Source organism: Mustela nivalis, assembly GCF_964662115.1.
Source record: "Mustela nivalis genome assembly, chromosome: 14".
Lineage (NCBI taxonomy): Eukaryota > Metazoa > Chordata > Mammalia > Carnivora > Mustelidae > Mustela > Mustela nivalis.
In genome coordinates this window covers 27,280,347-27,305,079 of record NC_139033.1, presented here as the reverse complement: position 1 = coordinate 27,305,079, position 24,733 = coordinate 27,280,347, and the positions used below count along the sequence as shown (strand labels likewise).

The 24,733-nt window shown below is 41.9% G+C and overlaps 1 protein-coding gene across 7 annotated transcripts in view; it reads right to left on the bottom strand.

The window, feature by feature from the left end:
• Positions 1–998: 998 nt before the first annotated feature.
• The window catches only part of CD226 (CD226 molecule), an 80,549-nt gene continuing 56,814 nt past the window's right edge, over positions 999–24,733 (bottom strand). For 4 of the 7 annotated variants that reach the window (XM_082698912.1, XM_082698913.1, XM_082698914.1 and 1 more), the window contains 3 exons: positions 9,398–9,500; positions 5,239–5,290; positions 999–3,490 (listed from right to left, as the gene is read on the bottom strand). In XM_082698912.1, the coding sequence (XP_082555038.1) occupies positions 3,377–3,490; positions 5,239–5,290; positions 9,398–9,500 (269 nt within the window). In that variant the 3' untranslated portion in view covers positions 999–3,376. The remainder of the gene's footprint in view (positions 3,491–5,238; positions 5,291–9,397; positions 9,501–24,733) is intronic. The other 3 variants (XR_014302754.1, XR_014302755.1, XR_014302756.1) reach the window with 1 other exon arrangement.

The following is a 24,733-nucleotide window of genomic DNA, read 5'->3' as shown; positions in this document are numbered from 1 at the left end:
AAAATAATTCCAGTGAAAAGACCAGTGGAAACATATATTAATTTATGCAAAAGCCGGAATGTGAAGGTCAAGACTTTCTAGGCACTACTTTCTACTAGCGGCCAAACTAATGATGATACCTGTGTTATAAGTTTGCATCACTTTATATTTCCCAAAGATGTTTTTTCACTAATGTGTAAAGAAACTAAAGATTGTACTCACAATTAAGTGCCTCCATCTGAACTTTATAAACATTGACTTCTGCAACACCTCCAGTCTTGCTGAAATCTCATACAAGCGGTACAGAATATAGCACATTATTATAAATCAAGGAGAAGCACTTTGATTACAGCAATTTCTAATTACAATGTGGACTCTACCAGTTTGGTGAATTACTGTAACACAGCTGCAGATGTGACTTAAGATAGTTCTATATAAGTCAACATAACTTGAATATTTACAATGAAAGTAAACCTACTAAAATCATTTTTATCTTCCTTTGACTTGTAAATTGATAGCCAATGTATTTTAAATGTATACATATAATATTTTAGTAATAAATTGACTTCCTTAAAAATCCTACAAATTTAATATTTAGTAACTAAAGAATATAGCCTCATCTGCTGCCTCGCATCCATAAGCATAATTACAAGCTAATGAAATTTCAATTCTATTTTCTCAGTGTGCATAAAGGCCTTTAAATAATGTCTCAAGGTCTGTCTGATGATAATAGAATCAATATCTAGTCATCGTAGGTTCATGGCAAGTGTTCTTTCCCCAACAAAACTGCATACTCTGTAATGACATTTAACAAACTTACCTAACTTGTCATCACACAGCAATTCCCTTTAACCGGTTACTTTCATGTAAATATTCAAATTTACATTTATGGCATTCAAAGCTAACATAGATTTTTATGTAATATATTATATATCATCATAAATTATGTATGTAAAAAAGAATCCAAGGAAGCATCTTGCTCCCTAAGGAGCACCTTTCAAAAAAGATTTAAAACATAATTTAATTCAATTCTGACCTTTTATTCTGCGGAACAGTTTTGATCGGTTTCCTTAGTAACAACCAGAATAGTAGGTACAACAGATTAAGGGAAAATACACACACAAACACTTATGTGTGTGTGTATGTGTAGCACATATACACATGCAATGTACTATACATACCATGTATTATTTCTATAGTAGGTATATATATATGAGAGTTAGAAAACTCTAGTTAATTACGAATGATGTTCAACAGACAATAACGAAAGTGCTTCCTTAGTAAGTAAAGATGGCCAGGGAAAGAACCTTAGTGAGTAGAATTTCATCAGCATGAACAGCTGAGAGTGTAACAGGACCCGTGGTGGGGCCAAGGGTGGGTGCAGAGAAATTCCAGCAGGACTAAGAAGGATTCTAAATGCCTGAAAAATCCTGAGCTCTGCAGAGGAGGAGTACACGGAGAAGAGGGACAGAGGATATAGTTCTCATAAATATTCTGAGAGACAGATTAAAGAAAAGGCAAAACACGCATGGGAAAAGAGACCGGTTTTAAATGGTCTGCAGGCTCTGCTGTAGAAGCTTCCATGAGGGAAACTGCCAAGACAGTGGCATCTGGTTGTACTGTGTACCCAGGACCCCCTAACCCCATCATCTTCTCTGTTCAAGTGGGATTTTCATTTCCCCTTATTGCATTGGTAGAAATGCTTTCCTCCTCACCCATATTAGTCACTGAGAATTTGGAAATACCTCAAGAGAGTGGACATTTTTGCTTTTTCTCTTTTGAAGCTGGCAGGGGCACCCACAATTTCTGCAATTCCCAGAATCATTGCTCTATTGGGTGCACACAGTAGTTAAAGCTATCATCATAAAATATCCATTGACTCACTTAAGACTGTAAATTGCAGCTTCAAATCTGCCTAGATACCATGAGAATTTGGTTTGGGTTCACTTAAAATTATCATAAAAACCTACAGCTTTGACACTTACATGCAATTTTTGTGGTGAATGTTTTAGAGATGAGTAATAAATATTTGAGACATGAATGATCACCCTCTTTGGTAATGACCACTGTGGTTTCAAGGTGCTCATGATCCTTATTTAGCTTCAGAACTACTTTTCATTATGTGACCCCATCTAGAATGTGGACAATGGCAGGACAGTCACTAACTACTGTGTATTGACATCATTAGGGTTGTCTTTGGCCAAACTGTAAAGGAAGACAAGGTTCTCTCTGTGTCTTCCCATTCTTTGTTCCCTGTTCCTCCTTCCCTATAGCCCTCCAAGTTTCCTCCCCGTCATGGTTCTACCACAACCCAAACCACACTTGCAACTAACATTCTTTTTCTTATATTCAGATTTCCCATAATTATTAAAAAAGAAAAACAACTAATAATGCCTAGATGCCTGACTCTTTTGAGAGACTTCACATATTTAAAATAGTTCTCAAAAGTAGAAAAATTCAATGTCAAAAACATGAAGTTATTATTGGACCATGTACTGCCCTTGCTCATAAAGCTAAGCTAGAGAGGGTGGGAAGAGTTCCAGGCAGAATCAGGGATTCTTTCATTTGATGATAGAAAAGGAAGAGATTCCCATGTTCTATTTGTCTTCCTCTTGACCATTCATTTATTTCTGCTGCCAACTACTCTTCTGGCCTGTGCTGATAGAGCAGATTTTAAAGTGGGGAGAGACAGCGCTAACCCAGATCTGTCCACGTGTTCTCTTCTCAGTTGGTCAACAGGAGATGTTTGGGAATGGCTTGCAGTCCACATTTGTTGGTCACCAGCCAACATCTCCCCTCTCCCTCCTCTAATGATACTCTGAATTCCCTGGTAATAAGCTTTGGCCTCGGTCCTTGTTCTAGAGATGAACCCTTAATTGACTTAAGCCATTACATCCTTTCCAGTCTTGATGCCTGTTCAATGATGGTTAAATAACAAAATCCATTTACTTTATCAGAGAAGTAAACTCTCTACCAGGCAGAAACAAGGATTATGAATTTCCAAGAGTTGTTGGAAATACAAGGAAACACGTGAATAAGAGTTAGGCCAACACCAATACAGTGGATCCAACACCACGAAAGGAGACCCAGAAACAGGTTTATGCCCATACTTAATCCAAGATGTGACATTTAAACCTTCGAAAATAACTCTTGTCTGAAGCTGGATCCCCTCTGGATTGTTCCATAAAGTGACTCAGTGAGTTTCCCTTGACGTATATACTAATGAGAATCAGGGTTTCTGAAACAATTCTGTTAAGAATGTTCTCCAGGTTAGAAGGTATTTTTCCTATCAAATTAAATAAATGTAGCCAACTAGTATTCAGGGTAGGCACTGAGTAGTGGGAAAAAAAATAATATAAAACAGTCATCATAAATCTGCTCAGCTCAAGGAAAACGCTTAGATTCTGGTCTTTGGCCTCTGAGAGAAGGCTGGGTAGTTGACATAAATATCCTCTCTTGCACCATCCGATGACTGATTGGTAGAGTCGGGATTTCTGTAGTTGTTGGCTGCCTAGAAAGAGACAGAATGTCAATGATGCACTGCATTTCAGCAGCCACTAAAGATACTCAAGGCAAATCTCTCCTCAAATCGACCACAGTGTAAGTCAAATTTCTATTATAATTAATCTCCTAAAACATGCCCTTCATTGTACTGAACTTCTATGAAAAAATCCCATTTTTGACTTGCTGGGCTCAGAGGAAGACGCAGCAGGAGGCTACTCCAGATTGTCACTTGCTGTATTAGGCTATGAAACACTTAGTCTTGGGTCTCTTTCCCAATATCCCAGGCTGTTTTGATAAGAACTACCAGTCTCATTTTTATATGGGAGTCTAGTATAGTATTTCCCATAGTGGGTACTTGGTAAATTCTTTTGAATGAATGCTTTAATAAATAATACCTTAAAAGTATACAGTGTCATGTCTTGACAATAAGCAACTAAATGCAATAAAAGAAATTAACAAAACATACTGGCATTACTTTAAAGATGATGTCATATACTCATTAACATTCTCTACACTAATCAAGTCACTGTGACCCCCTACACATGTATGTGGCAGAAAATCTACAGCCATCGGTGAGACAGAGAGAAACTGAGAGGAAAACAAGAGGAACAGAGAGGGGGTCTTTTGGTGAGTACTTTGGAAATTGAGAGTGGTTTTGGTGCTTACAAAGAAAAAGCAAAAGCAAAGTTGCAGTTCCCCTGGTAATTCCGGAGCCTGCTGAAAACCGCAAAACAATCAATAGGTCAGTTTCTTTCTCTTTCACAGTCCAACTTACTATCTTTCTAATCATCGTTCAAAATATCATTACTCTACCAAAGTCTGAACAAGTTGAACACTCAAAGTAGGAAGTTGCAAAGCTCCTTCCCTCCCCTGACATTCACAGCGATAAATGTGGCTTCATATTGGCTCTCGTGGACAACGGTGAACACAGAAGGGACCCCAACATTGCACAGGGCGGCACTGCTGCGTCACTCGCTGCAGCGGCAGATGAGACAAGGCGACGATTTCTTTAGTCTTCCCAGTTACAGCCAAAAAGCCAGACAGGAATTAGTCAGAAAAAAATTTTTGTTGTGTACAGAGGAACTAACAGAAGAAAAATTTAAACCGAGAAATAAATAGGTAACAGAAATCTGAAGCGCACATATTAGATTGTCAGAAAAGTTTTATTACTTGATGTTTTGGTCATAATAGAATTCAATTGCAAATAAGTAAACTGAAGAGAAATTTATGTAATTTTAGATAACACTTGGGGAAATGCTTTGCTGTAAGACTGTGTAAACAGGGGTGCCTGCGTGGCTCAGTCGGGTGAGCATCTGACTCTTGGTTTCAGCGCAGGTCGTGATCTAAGGGTCATGAGATAGAAGCGTGCATTGGGCTCCATGCTCAGTAGGGAGTCTACCTGAAGAGTCTCTCCCTCTACCTACCCTTTTCCCCCACTCTGTCTGTCTCTCCTTCTCTCTCTAAAATAAAACAAATAAATCTTTTTAAAAATTTTTGTAAACAGAATCATATATGTTAAAGAGAGAATCTGGCCAATAGTGGAGACAATGAGCATGAAAGGAAGACAAACTGTTTCAAAGGGCGTCGATAATAAGAGAGTGAGTCAGAGAACAGGTGTTTCCTCAAACAGCCAATCTACTACATGGCCAGGGAATTGCTAGGAGAACAATAAAACTGTCGACTGCAAGATGGACTGACTTTACAGGATATTACAACGCACAAAAGGGGGGGAAAGACAGCTCTGGGAAAACTTACCTTCTTCTGTGCATCACAGGAGTCTTTAAAGAGTTTCTTCTGACTCCTTCTCCTGAGAAGACATATTCAGTAGAGGCATTAAGATCTACACCCCAGCACTAGGATCACTGCATACAGTCATACACCTTACTTGTCCCCCAGCCTACATGCCCTCACTAAATATGTTGAAGTTGCTTCATACACACTTACTCAAAAGTAACCTTAACCTAATTCTTCAATTTCCACAGATGGTAAAGGCATCGAAATGGACACCCAGCCAGTGTATATGAGTAATTAATCTCAGCAGCTTACTAAAGAATGGTTCATAGTAGGTTATTGCATAAATGACTTACTGCCTTTTCCAAATAACCTTGAGCTTAGAAAATTTCCTTTTCAATGCCAACAGTGTAACTTCTTGAATGACAGTGATAATAGAGTTAAGCTTTAGAGAAACTTTCAGGTGTTTTACTAGACCTCCTCAATGGATTATTTTATGTAGCTTTCATCAAAAACTCTGTCTTTAACTCAGATTGGGAACCAGAGGCAAGAGAGGAAAAGTAACTTGCCCTACATCATGTGGTTGGTTAGTGGTAGTATCAGGACTTGAAACTACTATCTTCCTTCATGACTATCAGGCTCATTGCTTCTGGAGCCATGATGCCCCAGTTCCTTGGGCCATCTGGAGCCATGCTACTCTGTAAACTCTCCACCATTCCAGTGAAAACTATAAAACCTAAAGTCAGGAGGAATCTTCGAAAATTCAAGAGAAGAAGAGAAGAGGCCATGATAACTGAACATGCACTGGACAAAAGGACTCTACCCCAAGCGCAGAAAAATATTACTACAGGAGATGACGACTATCTTTTTTTCACCCCCTACAGAAAAGACTTTTACCAGACCACAGAGGAGATGGGTTAGAAGAAAAACGTAGGGTTTTTTCCCTTTATGCAAAAAGATGAAGTTGTAATTCCTTCACGGAAAGTTTAAGAACCAGCCACGCTCGTCACTCTCCAAGGAAAGGTTGATCAGATGATGGATGCTGTTCTCTCCTCGTTGCTGGGAAATCCTCCTACTGTGTCGACATCATCACAGATTGATCTTACTCGGTGTGTATTTGTTTGCTTTTGAAGAATCTTTTATGCAATCAGTTTATTTAAATTTTTGATGTGTAAGTTTGTTATGTAAAGGTGATATTTCCAGATCTTCCACATAAATTATTTACTCCTCAAAAGAAATCTGTGATGTAGATGCTATTACTGTCCTCTTTTTACAAATGAAGAGACAAATCTACGACCTTGGAATCTTTTGTTAGATCATTGTTCACAAGGCTCGCTGTATCATAATACAGATTAACTTTCCCAAAGAGGTCCAAATAAGCATATTGTTTGCATAAGCCTAGAATATTCAGTATGATGAGGCAAAGAGAACAAGAAACTTAGAGTCAGATCTTCTGTGTTTAACTTGTGCTTGGCAATTTACCAGATATTTGCACCTATAAAATTCAGTCTTCTCCTCTGTAAAATAAAGATAGTGAACACTGTGGTTTGTTCTAGGTTGACTGGCCACTCTGGTTTGCTTGATTTTAAGGAGTTTCCCCAGAATGAGGGATTTTCAGTGTGGAATCTGGGAGAGTTCCTGGCAAAGCAAAAGAACCTATTTGTTGTGAACATCAAAGTTGACAACAAAGGGAAAACGAAGTGTGCGACGTTTTGCACACTAAACATTACATTTCTTATAGACACGCGTGTCAATGTGTAGACTATCTTTTGGCTCCTCCCACACCTAACCAATGTACGCATGTCCACCAACCACTTAACCACCCTTAACAACATGACCATTCTGATCTCTACCTGGAAGCAACACAAACTGAGAGCAGAGAAGGTGCGGGAAATGCCCCTGACACACGGGCTCTGGGGTACTGGGTGTGAAGGGAGGACTCGGTTTCTTTCAGGCACACTGTGCTTTCCCTTGGCTTCTCCCCAGGTCAGCACATCTGAAGTGGCAGGATTATTTTAAATGGTCACAAAGACCGAGTTCTGAAGACCACTATGTAAGCCTTTGGGTCATTTTTCACAACAGTTCCATTCCAGACTGATACGAGCAGCAAGGTGAGAAAGAACACACACTTCTTCCTTTGCGATGTGCCGCCATGGTTACGCATTCAAGTCCACCAACCTTTTTATCACATCTAACCAAGTGGGACAATATAGACTACAGTTCAGTTTAGCTCTTCATGTAAAAGTGATGCATTTTCATGAAGCTAAATCCATCATGTCCAACATCTGTGACCCTCCGGAGATCCGTGCTGTCACTCACTCCCCCCTACCATGTCACCGTGTTCCTGCATGCTCCTGCTGTCACAGCTGCCCTCGGTGCATTTTTCATCAACTAGGGTGAAGCAGTAGAAAATTCCTTAGTGTCACTAAACCTGGATGCCTTCCCTCAGTTTGCTAATTTGCTCAGTTTCCGACCGGGGAAAGACTTGAAGACGGCCCGTGATGGAGACAAAGGGAAAACGACAGTTCTCTGTTTCAATTTAATTAGACAAATGCTGACTGACCATTCATTATTTGGAAGATTAGTGCTAAACGCTTTCAAACACTAATAAATGAATCAGACACAGTTGCTGTCACTTTGAACGAAGGGAGGAGAGCCCAGAAATGATGACACTATAAAGCAGGCCACAAGGAGCAACAGAGAAGAAGTACAGTGGCTTCCAGATGGTGACATCATGTCTCTTTGCAGGGAGGGAGAAGCAGACAGACCTCCCAAAGTAGACATGGGTCCCACGCCTTGAATGAGCCACAGGAGCAAGAGCAAACATGGGGGAAACAGCGTTTTGCTAGCTACTCAAATGGGGAGTCAGGTATGTTCACAGAGTAAGACTTGCAGTTTTAACAAAATTTGTCAGTAACGTAGCAAATATAAATGAGCATTAGTTTGGGGCCCCACTAATTAGATGGAAATGGGCGCTTTTGATACGGGTTCATGAGTTTTACCATTATTCTGGGGGCAACAGGAAGACAAGAGAAGGTGTTAAACAGGAAGGACACCGTCAGCCTCACTTTCAGAAGAGCAACCAGGAAAAGTCAGATGTGTCTGGAAGAAAGAGAGGAGACAGCGGAGGCCCGGAGCAGTTGGGAGCAGTGACTCACCCCCGGGAGCTATAATACCAGCTCCAGAGAGGTGAGGCCGGGATATGGAGACGAGATAGAGAAACCTACCTGATAGCCTATTAATCCGCATGCATGTGCAATGTGAGTGTGGTGCGTGCGTGTGCGAGAGAGTATGTGTTTGGGAATACTGCTGGGATGCAAGAGAAGAGGTGGATGTATTCCTTCCCTCTGCTAACAAAAGAGCACTTTCATTAGAACACAAGAATAAAGAGTAATTCTAATTCAGTATGATTACAGCTAATATTACCACAAACTCCTAGACATGTGAGTTGGTGAACATGAGACAGCAAGACAGGGCAGAGTCAACCCAGAACACTCCAGCAAGTTCCCAAGAGTGCCACAGATAGTACAAGGTAGGAAACTGTAGTAGAGGTCCGTGGTCACCTACTCTCTCTAATGTAGCCCCTTCCAACACACCCCTCTTCCTCAATAATTTTTTTAGGACTAGCATCTACGTTGCTTGTCGCAGACACCAAACAACCTTATAAAGTATGTTGTTTGTTTAAGAGAATGTGTTCCATCACGCCTTGTTTGCTACTGTCGCACCAGATGTTTGATGAATGAATACGTGAGGGCATTATTACTGCTCAGCCCTGGTCTTCCCCACTCAGTATATCTCCCTCCCACTCCCCTCTCCTCACACACACGCACACACACACGCACACACACGCACACACCCCACCTCTCACCCAATACCCTCTTCTCCTTGCAGGAGGAGGATGACAGAGGGCAGGGCTGACACGGCAGAGGTCCCAGCAGCTGACTGCCCAGAATATGAAAGCTTTGCTAACACAGGAGCAGCTCCTACTACTTCTTAAATGAACTACTCTAGCTTTCTCCTCTGGTATCACCACAACTGCTTCCTTCACTGGGTCAGAAAAACACCCAAAACTCTGCATGTGAGTGCGGAGGCAGCTTGGCCAACTACGGGGTTAGTAACAGAGAGCCCCCCACATCAGCATGACTCAGGGGAGCCAAGATTCAGCATGAGCTGCAATACTCACCTCTTAGAAGAAATGACGGTGACCGTGGTAATTAGAACAACAAACAGCAACAATAAAACTGCCCCTCCGGCCACAAAGAGAGTGTATTGGTTATCAGTTTTACCTAGGAGGAAAAAAATATGGTAGGAATTAGGAATTCAGCTAAAGCCAGAAAAAATGGTGGAAAATGAGGAAAAGGAACATTAATCAAAGTAACAATTCAAAACAATCCAATGAAAAAACACGACGAGATGAAGGGAAGAAGACGATTTTTACTTTAGAGTCTTCTAAATATTTGTGACCTCTCACAGATTTTGATGAGTTCCTTGACTCAGCTAAATTTAACCCCTTAAGAAGAACAGGAGTAAACAGATGAAGGGAGAGGCGCCTGGGTGGCTCAGAGGGTTAAACATCCGGCTGGCGGTTTCGGCTCCGGGCCATGAGATCGAGCCCCACGTCCCCCTCCGCTCTGATCGTGCAGCCTGATTAAGATTCTCTCTCTCCCTCTTCCCCTCCCCCTCTCCCCAGCTCTAAAAAAATAAATATGTAGGTGAAGGGGATTAAGAGATACAAACTTCCAGTTATAAAGTAAAGGAGTCACAAGGATGAAAAGGACAGCACAGGGAATACAGTCAACAGTGTTGTCATAACCTTCCGTGGTGACAGACCGTAACGAGACTTCTCGTGGTGACGTTCCATAATGGATGTAATTGTTGAGTCACTGCACTGGACACCCGAAACTCATTAAATCTTGTAGGTCAACTAGACTTCAGTTAAAAATCCAAAAAACAACAAGAATAGAAAGAGTGCATGTTCGATATCCCTTGTGTGTATGTGACATCCCTTCACCTTCAGGAGCTCCCAATCACAGACATAAAATCTTTTGTAGAAAAAAAAGTAACTATCAAGAGTACACAAATGAAGGTTACTTTTTAAGTCTGATCTATGAAGCCCATTCACACAATGGTATAATTTTAAAAGTAGAATTTAAGAAATATTTCCTACTCAATCCGAGTTAATGATAAAATGTAATCAGAAAACATCGGTTGCTCCGACGGAGTGCTTAAGCAGAAAGAACAATGGTCTGGAAATCGGCCGTTCTCTCCCGGATTCTGTCGCTCCTGAGCTGTGTGACCTCCAGCCACTTCCTTCCCCGGCTCCGATGCCTTTCTTCATCTGTCAAGCCATGACAATGACAAAAGTTCTAATGACATCACAGAATTGTGGCTGAGACTCCCATGAGGTAATATTCAAATAAGTGATGAACTACTAGAGCAACAACCCCTCCGAAGCGAGAGGGGCCAGGCTGTGGCATATGAGCAGCACGACTTCCCTCTAACCTTGAGAGTGAAGCCCAGTGCTTGTTCTGTAATTCCCATGCGGCCTGCAGTCCTATGGCAACCTGAAAATCATGCTTTTCATTGGGTTCTCCCTGCTCTTTCCCTCAGATTATTTCTTCCTTCTTGACCTATTATTTAGCTGCAATTTTTTTCATGATAAGAACTCCAAATCTACATCCACTCATCCTTTTGTACAAAGTGAAACTAAGTCAAGTAATAAACATTATTTTCATTTTTCAAACTCATTGAACCTATTAGGGGAAGAAAAGTAGAAAAATGCATGAACTTTAGAGACTTTGTACATACAGTCTAAGAATGGCTTTTGTCCAAATATGATGGAGAAAGGGAAAGCTAAATTTATTCAGAACAAAAATACATTGAACCACTCCTACAAAAGGAACAATGAAATTTTCTCCCTGTCAAATAAGAAATTAAGGTTTTTAAATTCTTAGTACATTATAAAAAAGAACTGAACAAAATACCTGAAATTATTTCGCACTGTAACACAGGACTATAAAAGGACCACGCTTGCTGTACTGAAATAATTTGAATATCACAGATGCTAAGGTTAAATCAAACAGGCAATCATGGTGAGGAAACGAAAGGTATGATTAAAATATTCACCGACAGTACTCCAGGAAAACTGTTTAACCACTTTTAAAAATGTTATTTAGACATTTGCTACGGTAAAAAAAAAAAAAAAAAAAAACCAAACTGGATAGACTAAAGTTCTAAATTCTTCATGTAAACATTAGAAGAAAATATAAGTAAGTATTATTTAATCTCCGGGATGAGAAATGGCATAAAAATACATATATAGGGTTGACCAGGGGAGTTTAAAAACATCTGTAGTTATAATGATCACAAGCAACATGTCAAGACAAAAAAAAAAAAAAAAAATAGTATATTTAACACATCCTTGCTATTTAAAAAAAAGCCGTTGGGGCATCTGGGTGCGGCCTGACTCTGGATTTCAGCTCAGGTCATGATCTCAGTGTCCTAAGATCCAGCCCCAACTCCTGCCCCCAGCATGGAGTCTACTTGGGATTCTCTTTCTCCCACTCCCTCTGCCCCCTGCCACTAGCACAGATACTCTCTCTCTCTAAAGAAGAGAAGGCTACAGAAGACAATACGAAAGATACAAATAACTTACTATGGAAAAGCACACGAAGAACGAGCTTGTGTAAGAGGCCGACTGGGGTCAGACAGAGCACCTCGAGCTCTCTCTGGAGGAGTAGAAACTACCCCAGCTGCATCTGGAAGGAATTCGGTCTCTGTGTCACACCCTTTTACTAGGTCCTTACACGTTCAATTAACTACTTTATTCTAAAGAAGTGCTCAGAAATGTGAACATAGGGTTCTGTAAAACACTTAGAACAGCAAAAAGAAAATCCTCATCTCCCTCCAGTAGACTAAGAGCAAGACGACCCGGCTGTCGTTCCTCAAACTCACTTTGCATCTGCATCCCCTGCGGGCTTGCGAAGCCACAGATTTGGGGGCACCCCCCCCCCGAACCTCTGATCCAGTAGGTGCCAGTGGGTCTGCGTTTGCAGCTCCTGTGCACCATGTATGTGGCTGACCTGAGGCCCATTCCTTGAAAACCTTGGCTATAGACACTTGGCTGTTGTGTGTAGGGAATTCCAACGACATGGAAGACTCCTGCCTTCAGACTACAAAGTGAAGTAAAACTTCAGAACCAGCACCGGCAACTGCACGTGCTGTAACATCTCCATCAAGTGTCGGCCTTAATGGGAGAAGCGTCTGCAAGGGCACAAACGCCAAAATGTCCACGTGATGATCTCTGGGGAGGGGAACTAAAAGCAACTCTGTCTTTTGGCTTTTTGGTACTTTCCAAACTTTCTAAAGGATTTCTTGCTCTTTTGTTAATTAGAAAAAAAAAAAAAAAAACATAGCATAAAAGCGTAAGGGTCCACATGCTTAAAACATAATAACGTGACAAATTTTAGTGGTGATATTTCAAGTACAAGGCGTAGATCACGTCTTTTGTAGAAGTATATTCAGAATCCTTAAGAATTAAGATGGCATTCCTTATTAAACTTCAGTTAAACAGAATTAAGTAGAAACCACTGAAATGTACTGGTTATCTGTGTCACACTCAATTAAAAATCCAAATTTTAAATGTATCCTTCAATGTCAAACATGCTACCTCCTTTTAACTTCTTCTAGTAATGTTGACCTGCTGGCGTCCGATCTCCTTATATTTATACATCTTTTAACACATAGTATGTCAAGCCATACTCTAGCATTGAATGAAATGGCATGTAAAATGAACTGGGTTCCTGAAGAAAAACACCGACTAGAGCAAAACTGCTTGTCTACTCACGAGGCTGCGGACACTCACTTCCCCCGAGTGGGCCCGGACCCCCGGGAAGGGCTCAGTCCCACAACATCGCCTCCCTCCTCCCGCTTCAGACCCCATCCCAGATCCAGGCCCCCCGTCCCTGACGGACCGACCGGCGATACATCCAAGCTTCCCACCATCTCCTCAAGTTCGATCATTTGCTGCAACAGCTCGCAGGACTCAGCCGAGCCCTTTACTTACTATCACTGGCTTATGGGAAAAGACACAGCCCTGGAACCACCAATCCGGCAAGCTGATGAGGGCAGGGAGTCGGGACGGATCTCCCACGCTCTCTAGGGACGGGCCACGTTCCCTACACCCCATGCACTGGGCATCCCAGAAACCTTCTAACCCTGTCAGTTGGGGGGTTTCTGGAGGCCCCATTACACAGGCACAACTAGTTAAATCATTGACCACTGGTGATTCATTCGACCCCAGCCCCTCTTCCCTTTCTCGGCCCCCAGGGGCTTAAAGACCCAGCCTCCCCCCATCCCACGGCTGGTTCCTCGGCCCCGGCCCCCATCCCGAAGCCCTCCAGGCGCTTCCAGCCACCAGCTGCCTCCTGAGCTCACAAAAAGACCCTCATCGCTCTGGAGATTCCAAGGCTTCTAAAAGCTCTTCTGCCAGGAACTGGGGCCTAAGACCAAATATTGTAGCAAAAGATGCTTCTAGCACCCCTGTCACTTAGGAAATGACAAGAGCTCAGGAGTTCTGTGAAAGGAACCAGGGGCGGAGATGGTACGTTTTAGTATAGCCCAGTGCCCCACAGGTGGAGCTTCCGTGGTCTTGGAAGGCCCCGGGCAAGTTAAAAACACACACGGAAGGAGCGTTTTCCCACAGGAAGTAAGGGTAGAGGCAGGGGTGTCAGGTGGAGGGTCACTCCCACTCCAGAGACGCTGCAATCTAGAACCTCCGGCCGACAGCCGAACCTGCTTTGCACTCCTTTCCCGGTCCCATCGCCCCATTCCTGGGACGATGCACAGGAATCGTCAGTCCCAGGAACCAGGCCGGTGTAGCCACAGCTCGCTGGGCCCCGCCTGGTTTAAAACAAAAAGGAAAAGCAAAGAGAGGGCCTGCTTCGGGAGTCGATCAATAGTTCCTAACACTCACTTTTGCCTAAATTCTGCGAATAGATCTTAGGCTGAGTAATGTCAGCCCTCAAGCCCCTCTCTTAAAGAAAGAATTATTGTGTGTTCTCAGCAGCCACTTTTTTGCTGATTTTTTTTTTTTTCATTTTCATCCCAATGCCGTCTTGATTCATAGGAGGACAAAAGTGTCGTGAACCAGAAAGCCATTATTTTCCCTCCCATCAAAAAAGATAAATATAGTTAAAACAAGTTAAAGCATGTCAGTGAGATATATAAATGAATAATTTACTCCCAGACGGCCACCCTCCAGGCTACGTTCCTGCCGGTGACAAGTATTTATGGCTGAGTTATAACCCTTTAGAAAGGCCCACGAGAGAAATGATGCCAGGTCCTTCCGCGGGAACCAGGCGGGCAAGAGCAGGCGTTAACATCCCTTGTTTATCCTGTATTACGGCGGGAGGTGGGTGAGGCAGTGAGGAGGCTGAGGGACTCAGAACCCGCACATGGGGACCAAAGGACATGCGGGAAAACCGCACAGGTCCTGAGCCTCTCGCCAGCCCCGCATGCGGGATACCGGTACGATTCCTCTTGCTTTCTTACCTCCTTATAAAGAGAAGCAAAACCATTAGATTTCATTCTGTGTAGACAGAATATACACAGCATGTGGGTTCCCACTGGGTAGACAGAGGCGAGCCGACACACTATTATCAGGTCGATCCTAATTTATGATCACTACGTAACGTATATATCCCACCTTTGTCCCACATTAGACACGGAGTTGCCGACAACACAGAGAAAGAGGAGGGAAACCTTGGGGCCCGGTCCTACTTTTTAATTCTTTTCCCTGGAAGATCTCATATGAGACACTTGATCTTGCAAACACTTTTTTGGCAACGGCAAAACGATGATAAAATTGGCCCCAAGCATGTCTATGGGGTTTAGATGAAGCATCCAGAGCTGCCTAATATTTTAAGCACCATGTCATCTGTCAATTATTAATAGTATACTTCTACTTTGTATGCATGCATTCAAATCAGGGTTAAAAAAAATAACTCATTTGTATTCTTTTCATGTGGAACTAGTCATGTGGAGCAGGAAGCTTGCTCCCGCAGCTAGACACAGCCTCCTGGGGACAGGCAGGGGAGCACTGATAAATGTGTATCAGCTCTTTGCCGCTTTGTAGGACTGCCGGATATAATGGTACCCCATTCTATAAAGTCTGCTGCACTTTCCTGTATGCCTGAAATACACAACAAGTGGGTACTGATACGGCAATCTTCCTCCAAGTTTGCAAAGGTCAACTTGCTTTGTGCAAATCAATTTTATACTCTTTGTATTTCAGAAAACATGCCCTGTTTTATAGCAAGAAGAGCCTAGTGAATAAATTATTTTCAGAGAATTAAGGAATTATGACATCAGCCTCTAATCTTGCTTCTGAGTGAGGATTAACTCCTCTCCCTCAAAATAAAAGTATTATCGGATTTTAACTGAGAAACCTACGGCACACAGGAAAATCTAAGCCATAAACACGAGAAACAGAAGCATAAGAGGACAGAAACAGAAATGCAAGCGAATCCAAACGATTGTCCTGGTTTTCTCCTGGAGAAAACCAGGACAATCGTTTGGATTGAGAGAATCAAGAGAATCAAGTTTCCAAGCCAGCGTACGACTTTAGTTATACTGATATTGCCTCTATTGATGGAAAATATTTCCCAATGACTTAAACACTTAAAAGTGTTATATCAGTTGAGATATACATAGTCTAAGATAGACCATATTGCTTACCCACTCGATATAGGGTGTCTTTATGGACTGTAATTGGCACATGGCCAGGGCATCCAGGTCAGCATAAGGGCCACAGGGATGGTGAACACCTCTGGTTTGGTCCACTTGATGAGAAAACGTCCATGGCCAACTCCATCCCCTTTAGATGGAATCATCTTTACACCCAAGGTGTTCCTTGTCTCACGTTACATTTCTTGTATTTTCATGAACACATATTATTTAAAGGAGACAGTTTTTTGCACCCTAAGTCAGAATGTCAAGAACCACACAACTCTTGCTCACTTTCTTAGTGCATTGAGTGTGCAAAAAAGAGAAAGAGTTAGTGGGGCAGCCCAGAGACAGCTGTCCTTCGAAAGGCCTGCATGCAAGGTTGGCCGCTGGCTGGTGTGCAGGGACCTGGATTTTTGGAGTGTTTCTGCCACTCTCTAACTGTTAGGATGGTTTACTGTGTCTACGTTATTTATACAAACCGTGTGCCTTATTCTGAACACCTGCTTTCTTTCTGGGAACTCAGTCAGTCCTTCGGACTCTGCCCAATGTGCCTTTTACCTCTGCTGATCTTGCTTCGCATTCTTCTGCTGTAGAAAATCCAAGCCATCCTTTGGGAATGCAATCATCAGGAAAGAGAGCTCCTAGTTCTGCGGGAGGGTAGGATCCTAAGCTCCAAGGTGGGAAAGTACTTCTTGGCATGATGGGGTAAGAAGCTCATTTTTCTTTAGATAAAGCCAACTAGCTAACGCAGATGGTTATCCTAATTACCAGGTGAATTCAGGTTCAATTCCGTGTGACAAATGGTGCTGTCAAGACCTTTTCTTTGGGGACTAGTTCTTGTTTACCTTGAGAACATGTTAGCAGTGGGTCCTATCTGCCGGGCCCCATAAAAGGTGAGATTCCTGTCTTTGCACTCTCTTGGCAGATTGCCTGTGCTACATATCACAATTCTGATTTAATGCTTATTTAATAATAAAATTGTTTTCTTTCTCTTTTATAGAGCACTTTTCTGGGGAAGAAGGAGATTGTCCTTCTAATTATAATTCCCCAACACATTGTTGTTATTACAGTTGTTTAACCAAGTGTAACTCTACACTACGGTGTCACTATTATGTGTATCCATGAGGACAGAATGGGCAATTTTTCAGACGCTCTACTGAAATCAAGATAAAAACATTTCTGCCATGCAATAAAGCACAGCAGGCATAGCGTACCACTTAAATAGTTTATGTATTCAGCCGTTCAATATCAGGATCCATAAATATGAGAGAATATAGCTATTCAGGATATCTTAATATCAAAAATAAAGCTTCCTTTTTCTTAGGAGGTTTTGGGGGTGAAGCCCTCCCTGTCCTTGAGGGTGAGGAACTAGAATTCTGCTGGCTTGTAACTCTGGTCTGGGTTCGCGGGTCTTCACAAGCACAAGAGGGAGGCCAGTTATATCTACAGGAACTGGAGTGAGAGCAGGATTCCAGAGGAAGGAGGAACATAAGACGGAAGAAGGTTGTGCTTGAAAACTTAGAGCAGATTCCCAGCTAGTTGCTCAAGGGAGTGGGCTTCCCCACAATGAGAGAGTCTAGCGGGCGGATCTGGCACCGACCTGGGTGGGGGGGTCAGGTGCTTTGCAAAGCCGAGAAGCCATGCGAGAGCTCAGCGATCAACAGTTCTCCCAGCAAGAGCCTGGACCCTCCTTTGTCCAGAGGTTACTCCTGACCCTCCCCTCATCTGTTCCTGGTGTGGACTTGACCTCATCAGCCACCAGCACTTCCCTCCAGACCCAAACACCTGCTACCTGACTTTGCTTTTCCCTCACATGGCTGTATAGAAACCCTCCGTGACACAATTTCATGATACCCACTGGCCCCAGGAAAGGGGACAAGTCAGGGGAGAACCCCACAGCACCTGTGATGACCTCACAAGCCTCACCAAGCACGCAGAGCTGGAAGAAAATTGTGGGAGATCAAACCCCCATTCCTTTGCCTACACTCACTCTAGACGTTGGGTCAGTTTGAAGTCTATGTACCTAAGGGGGGAAGCGGGGTTGGGGGGACAAGGCTATGGAACTCTCCAGAGCCAGCTTCTCCTGTGATGCATCTGTTGATGACAGCACTGACTTTTTTCTTTCACTTGGAGCAGCGATAGCCCGCCGCGGTTAAGAAGAGCAACTCTGAAGCCTTCCCGACCTGCAGTGAATCCCAGCCCCTCTCCTCCCTAGCCATGAAGCCTTGAAAAAGTTGCTCAACCTCACCATGCCCCACTCTGCTCATTCATAAAGTATAGGTAACAATAGAGTTATGACAACTAAATGAATAACTATCAGTAAATTCTTAGAGTGACCGGTGCACATATAAGCACCATAATGAATGTGTCATATAGTGGCCAAGACAAAGGCCTGTGACATTTAATTCTTACGATTCCTACTTATAACTTTTCCCTTGGGCCCTCAGAAATTTTCAAAATTCAAACTCTCTGCCACTTATAAAAACCTATATATAAATGTGTTACGAAAGTCTATAGTCTATTCCATTTTAATTCATTTTATTTAAAAAAAAAAAATGTTTACTAAGTGCTCTACAAAGATGTGAAAGCCATCCCCGCTGTCAGAAACAAAACCTGCCTCTTTGTGCTCTAGTTTAACTACCCATCTGATCTCTCCTTCTCCAAAAACAGCCAATGACTGGGGCGCCTGGGTGGCTCAGTTGGCTGGGCAACTGCCTTCAGCTCAGGTCATGATTCTGGAGTCCCAGGATCGAGTCCCATCTCGGGGGGAAGGGCCGCTCAGTGGGGAGTCTGCTTCTCCCTCTGGCCCTCGCCCCCTCATGCTCTCTCTCTCTTAAATAAATAAAACCTTAAATTAAGAAAGCCAATGATTAAAGTAGGAATTGAAGGACTGGACTTCATCTTTACTGAATCAGGAAGAAAAGACAGTAGTAAACATCAATGCTAAGCCACCTGTGTCGATTGAAGTGTCTGGGACAAAAGTGCCCACACACCCCAGCCCCTTACTGAAGCTGGACTTGTGGCAGGGGGCTCATCGCTCCTCCTACCCAATGCTCACAGGCACCTTCATTTACAAATGCGCACACACACATGCAAATTAAAAAGTGCAGAATTTATCCAGCACTCCGTATACGGCATGAAAAACTGAAGACGCATTCTCATCATCATTATTACTGATAATAATAATTCTCCTTTGCAAGCCTGTATTTTTCTGTATTTGGGAGCTTGTCTCCTATGCGGTCCCCATTTGAGGTCATCTGCGCGCGTACCGTGCCCTTGAGCTTCCTGGGCGGGGGGGGACGCCCCAGCCTTTCGTTAATACGGTCTCCGCATCTCAGTATCTACTCGGCATTTGCCACGTCCATCGTAGTAATAATAAGGATTTTTCAGTTCACTCACTATTCACCCAGCTAAAGGCATTCCTCAGTCCCCGTCAATCCAATAGATACCATTTGCTTTTCCACCTTTTATTTTTGGAAGAAAGAATCACTTCTTGTGGGTTAGTCAAATAAAACACAACTCTTACCTTTGAAGAATTATGGAGTATCATAATAGATATATATAATAGATATAGAAAGAACTTATGAGTTCTATTGAAAGTGAATTAATTCAAGAAATAAATTTGAGGGTGGTCAACCAGTACAGCAGTATATTTATTTTTAGAAAGCTATCCAAAAATAACTCTGTTGAATACATGCCTTTGGAAAATCCCTGAATCAGAAAAAGATAAATATCATAAGATTTCACTTGCATGTGGAATCTAAGAAACACCACAAACAACCCACCAACAGAAACAGACTTCTAAATACGAAGAACAAACCGGTGGTGGTTGGGGGGGAAGATTGTGTTGGGGGGGTAGTGGTGGTGAATGAATTAGGTGAAGAGAATTAAGAGGTACAGACTTCTAATTATAAAAGCAGTAAGTCATACCATAAAAATACAGCACAGGGATGAGAGTGGATAATATTATAATACCTTTGTGTGGTGACCAACAGTACCTACATCTACTGTGGTAAGCATTTCATAATGTCTGTAACTGTTGGATCTCTATGTTGTACGCCCAAAACTAATATAATACTGTACGTCAACCATACTTCAATTAAAAAAAAAGTCTGAATCATTTCAGTGTAAAAAAACTTTAAGGTTCTTTGAGGTTCAAAGATGTGTCTCTACAAATGACAGGTCTATGTTTATTCTGCATTCGCTGTCCTTTTAAATAACATAGTCCATAGTACTTGTCCATATTGGTCAAAGAGTTAGGTCAGTGCTTGTCTGAAATGTTTCAGCTGAAGTCTGTAGAAGCTGTCTAATTGAATCTTAACACTGAAAACTAGAATCGCTATTAAGACTGAAAGGCCATTAATCTTAGATGAAGAACTATTTTTTTTTAATTTTAAGTAATTTTCTACTCGCCTTTGGGGAAAACTTCACACACTCATCTATGTTCAGTCCCTAATAAGGCTCTCCAAGACAACCACAAGCTGTTCACAATTCCCAGATGCTTTAAATTTAAAAAAAAATCCCATGCATGACAAAGAGTATAAAAGGCTGTTTTGTAGTTGGGAGTCCATTAGGCAGGTCTCTCGGCATGGATTTTAAGGGGGAAGAAAATCAGTACATTTATCTGAACTTGAATTCCTAGCTATACTCTTAAGTTTCTAGGGTAAGGAAAACTTCATGAAAAGTATTGGAAATTCAGGTGAGGATAAAAACTCGCTTAGAGAAAAGCTGTCCCTAGGATTCGGTGCTCTCTGATTGACGTCGTTTCTAGGAGCGAGAAGCAAATACAATTCATGCTCCTTGTGCAAACACGAGGTAGCAACACCCCCCACAACACTCCTGGGTAACAGCATCAGCGACGGGCTTGCAGCATTTCCTTCGCTCTGATGTTAACTTGTGATGATTACTATTCCATCCCCTACCTTGTTTAGCTACACAAACATGGTATGTACACAAAAATGACTGCAGGCAAACATCCCAGGATTCTGTGCATTAGGAAAAATGAATAAATCAATAGCTAACTAACTAGTTAGCTGCCTTTTTTTTTTTTTTTTTTTTTAAACACAGTGTCGCCTGAAAGAACCGATTTGGGCAGAGGCGACTGTAAAGACACAGAGACACAATAGGCCATGATTGAGTAATCAGCTTACTTGTGATGCTGGAAACAGTGTGGTTCATTCGGATATCCAGTTATCACACAGAATTTTAAAAACTTAACAAACTGAGCTGAAAATGATAGTGGGTCCATTTCAGTAGAGGCTATTTTCTCTCGTGAGCAGTGACACCAGTCCTTTTGGATTCCGATGCTGTGGTTCTTATTATATAAAGAACTGTCAGGAACATCATTTTCTATGTAGGTGAAGATATTAAAAACTGAAGTTCATCACACTATGTCATGGAAATAAATGTACCTGATGTTCCGGTGCATCCCAGCTTGGACAACCCCCATGCCTATAATAGTCAGACCTATCATAAATTAATAAGGACGGGACAGAAGGTTCTGGATAAGTGGATCCTTAAAAAAAAAAAAATATATATATATATATATATATATATTGTCTACACCTGACACTGTTCAGGAATCCAAATCATCTGGGAGTGAACTGGTTGCATTTTAGTGGAAACTAAAGCCTAAAGAAACAAATGAAGCTCATGTCTCTTCCTCCATGTTCTTCTGGTCCAACTCAGGAGCACAGAGTCCCTAAGTCGATCTCCATCAAGCCATGCAGAGGCAAGCACCCTATTCCTCTGCGCTCCTACCTGCTTGTCAACCCTATACCTCCATAAGAAACATATAGGAAGAGTCCCTTGGCTGTGGCCCCATGATTTCCCAAGGAATACTTCTGTAATTTTCATTTATAAATCTCATCCACAAGATCTAGTGACTTGCAATTATGCACCATTTATATAAAACAGGCAAAACAAGAAAGATAAAGTTAAGAAAGGAAACAGGCCTTTTTGAAAGATATTAATGTAAACAAAACTCATGAATGTTTTCTCCCCAGACATTGTGACTGATCTCCTCAGAGTTTAGGTTTCTTTGATCAGCAATCACTAAACCTCAAATGTTAAATGTCGATGAAGACAACTTAGAAATAACCTAGCTAGAAAACTTGAAAAGAAAACAGACACACTTTAGAACAAAAGTAAAATATGTAGAAATAGACTAGAATAGATAAAAATGCTAACATACAAAGAATCAGTTGAGAACACTTACTGAGAATATCCTGGAAAGATATTTTGACTCCTCTAGGCAAAGATGCCATAATCCCTAATCTCAAGTGATTTCTTTTCTTTTTCTTTTTTTTTTTTCATGGAATTTCATAGACGTAAGTGTCTGGACCACGGCAAACAGATGCAATTATTAAGTGATTCAAGGGTATATATTTCCAAGTTACAGAAGTTTGAGAAATTCAAAATGTTTAATGGTTCGATGGCAGGGAAGCAGTTCAGGCTAATGCGGAAAAATCATGAAGATGGGGGAGACTCGACTAAAACGCTAAAGGAAAGGAAGTAAATGTGATTAAAACAGGCAGGGGGGCTCGGAGGGGAGAGAGTAGGGGAGTATGTGACTGGGAAGGCCCTGGCAAGCACAAGCTGACCTTCCGATCAGACTAACCTCTCTGCCCTTGTCCAGGTCACCTCCGGGCCAGCCCAGGTGCGTAAGGAGACTGCGGTTCCCCACCAAGCCTGCACACCAGCTTCGGGGGCCACAGCAACCCCAAGAATGGGGCACCTTTTTCTAATTGGCCGGCCCAGAGGAGGCACCATCTGCAATTTGTCTGTCTGGAGTGGGCTCTGTTTTGTGCCCAAAGATCTAGCGTGTGATAGAGGCATCCAGAGGCTGACTGTTACCAATGACTCGCCACTAGTGTCCTCCGTCTCAAATTTCCCTTTCTGATTCTGCACCAACGATTTTACCTCTTTGAATACCATTTTGCCATTTGGTCAAGAATCAATCGTGGCTTCCATTGCTCTTCTGTGAGATCTGGAAGTGCACCGAGTCGTCACCTCATCGAACCTCCCACCGTTTATATCAACCCCAAACTCCGAATCCCTGTCCTGACCTAGTCACTGGATTGTAGTCACCCACACACAACTTCCTCATCCCTCCACCCCCCACCCCACGTGCATATTTTGTGCTACCTCTCCGACTCTTTTTCCTCCACTTTGATCATCACTCAGAACCTGGTGGTTCAGCTGAATGGCCTCATCGGTGGCAGAAGACCGGACAAGGACATGAGTAATGATACTGCTCAGCAGTGGTGAACAGAAGTTTGTTCACAACTAGTCTCCTCCGGAAACTGAGACAGCGGATTTCATTTCTTTTTATAACCAGCTGCAACAATGGTGGTCTCGCCATTACTTAGCTCCTATCAAAAGGCTTCCCAGTGCTCGCTTCGGCAGCACATATACTAAAAAGGCTTCCCAAATTCTTTTGGTGGAAACTAAGATGCTTTTCTCATGATTAATGACAGTCTAGAGGACATGAAGGGCCCCAAACCATCTTGGTCACTGTCAGTGTATTCACGTTCCCCCCGTTCCTTGCCCCCATTGGCTAGACAAGTTCAAATTCAGAATAGTTGGTCTGGAGCTATTTCAAACTACTTCCCAGGTCCTGAGTGCAAAGGACAGGAGACAAATATTTTTCACTCGGCAAAGATAGTCAATAGGAAACTTTGGTTCAAGCCATGCTTCTGCCACTCTCTCTCTCTCTGTTCAAAATATGTCAAGAACTAGATATAGGGGACACTGGTTGACATTGGGTCATCTCTTGGGTGACCTCTGAGTACCTGGTACTCATCTGAAGATGAACACAAGCACGGGGAAGAGCCCTGTGTGTGTGTGTGTGTGTGTGTGTGTATGCGTGTGTGCATGTGTAGAATATGACAGTCATGAAAATCTCTCCTTTGGATCCTATAAAAGAAGTTGATGGGAGGCAACAAAAAAACGCAGAGCAGTTTATAAAATTTGTGTCACAATCACCTCTCCCTTGACAGTTGAAATAAATTAAATCTGCTCCACATCTTATACCTGTCTCTCTGCTTTAATCCCTACATTGATTTTTTGACCAAACAGCCTCAAGACTTGAAATAATCAAATCACATCAGAGCAAATGTGAGTGATCCATTTCTGCTTTCCATCTGATTTTTTTTTCAATCTTTACTTACATTTATTTTAAAAAGGAATTAAACCAAAACATAAAGTCAACAGTTGGGCATTTTCCATCCATTATAACTTTTTACTAAAAAGCCCTGTTGATATTCTTTTAACCTGACAAATTTAAATATCTAAAAGCCATTTTGCAAGTGGCTAAAACACAGAGACACTAACAATACTGACCATTACATTCAGTCACCTTCAGATCGTTTATAGTTTATGTTATCGTTTTGTGCAAGAAATTTAGTCACGTCTGCACAACTGAAAGACATTTTTATTAATTATATATAGTTAAATAATTATAATATATTTAATATATAGTTATATATATATAATATGTAGTTAAATACGCCTTCTAACAATTTGTTACCTCTATTTTTCTATAATTTGTTTATAATTATTTTTTCAACATATAATATAAAAGATCTTATTTTCTATTTGAAAAAGGTTCTTTATGATATGTTTCTGAATAGAAATTTTCCTTGCCTTGGTCTCTGAAATAAAAATTTATTTTTTTTTTCCTGGCCACGTTTAGAAAATATTTCTGTAATGCAAGGTTTTCGTTTTTGTTTTTAAGGTACAAAATATTTTGTATATACGTCTGAAGGAGTGGAGTCAACACTTAAAATGA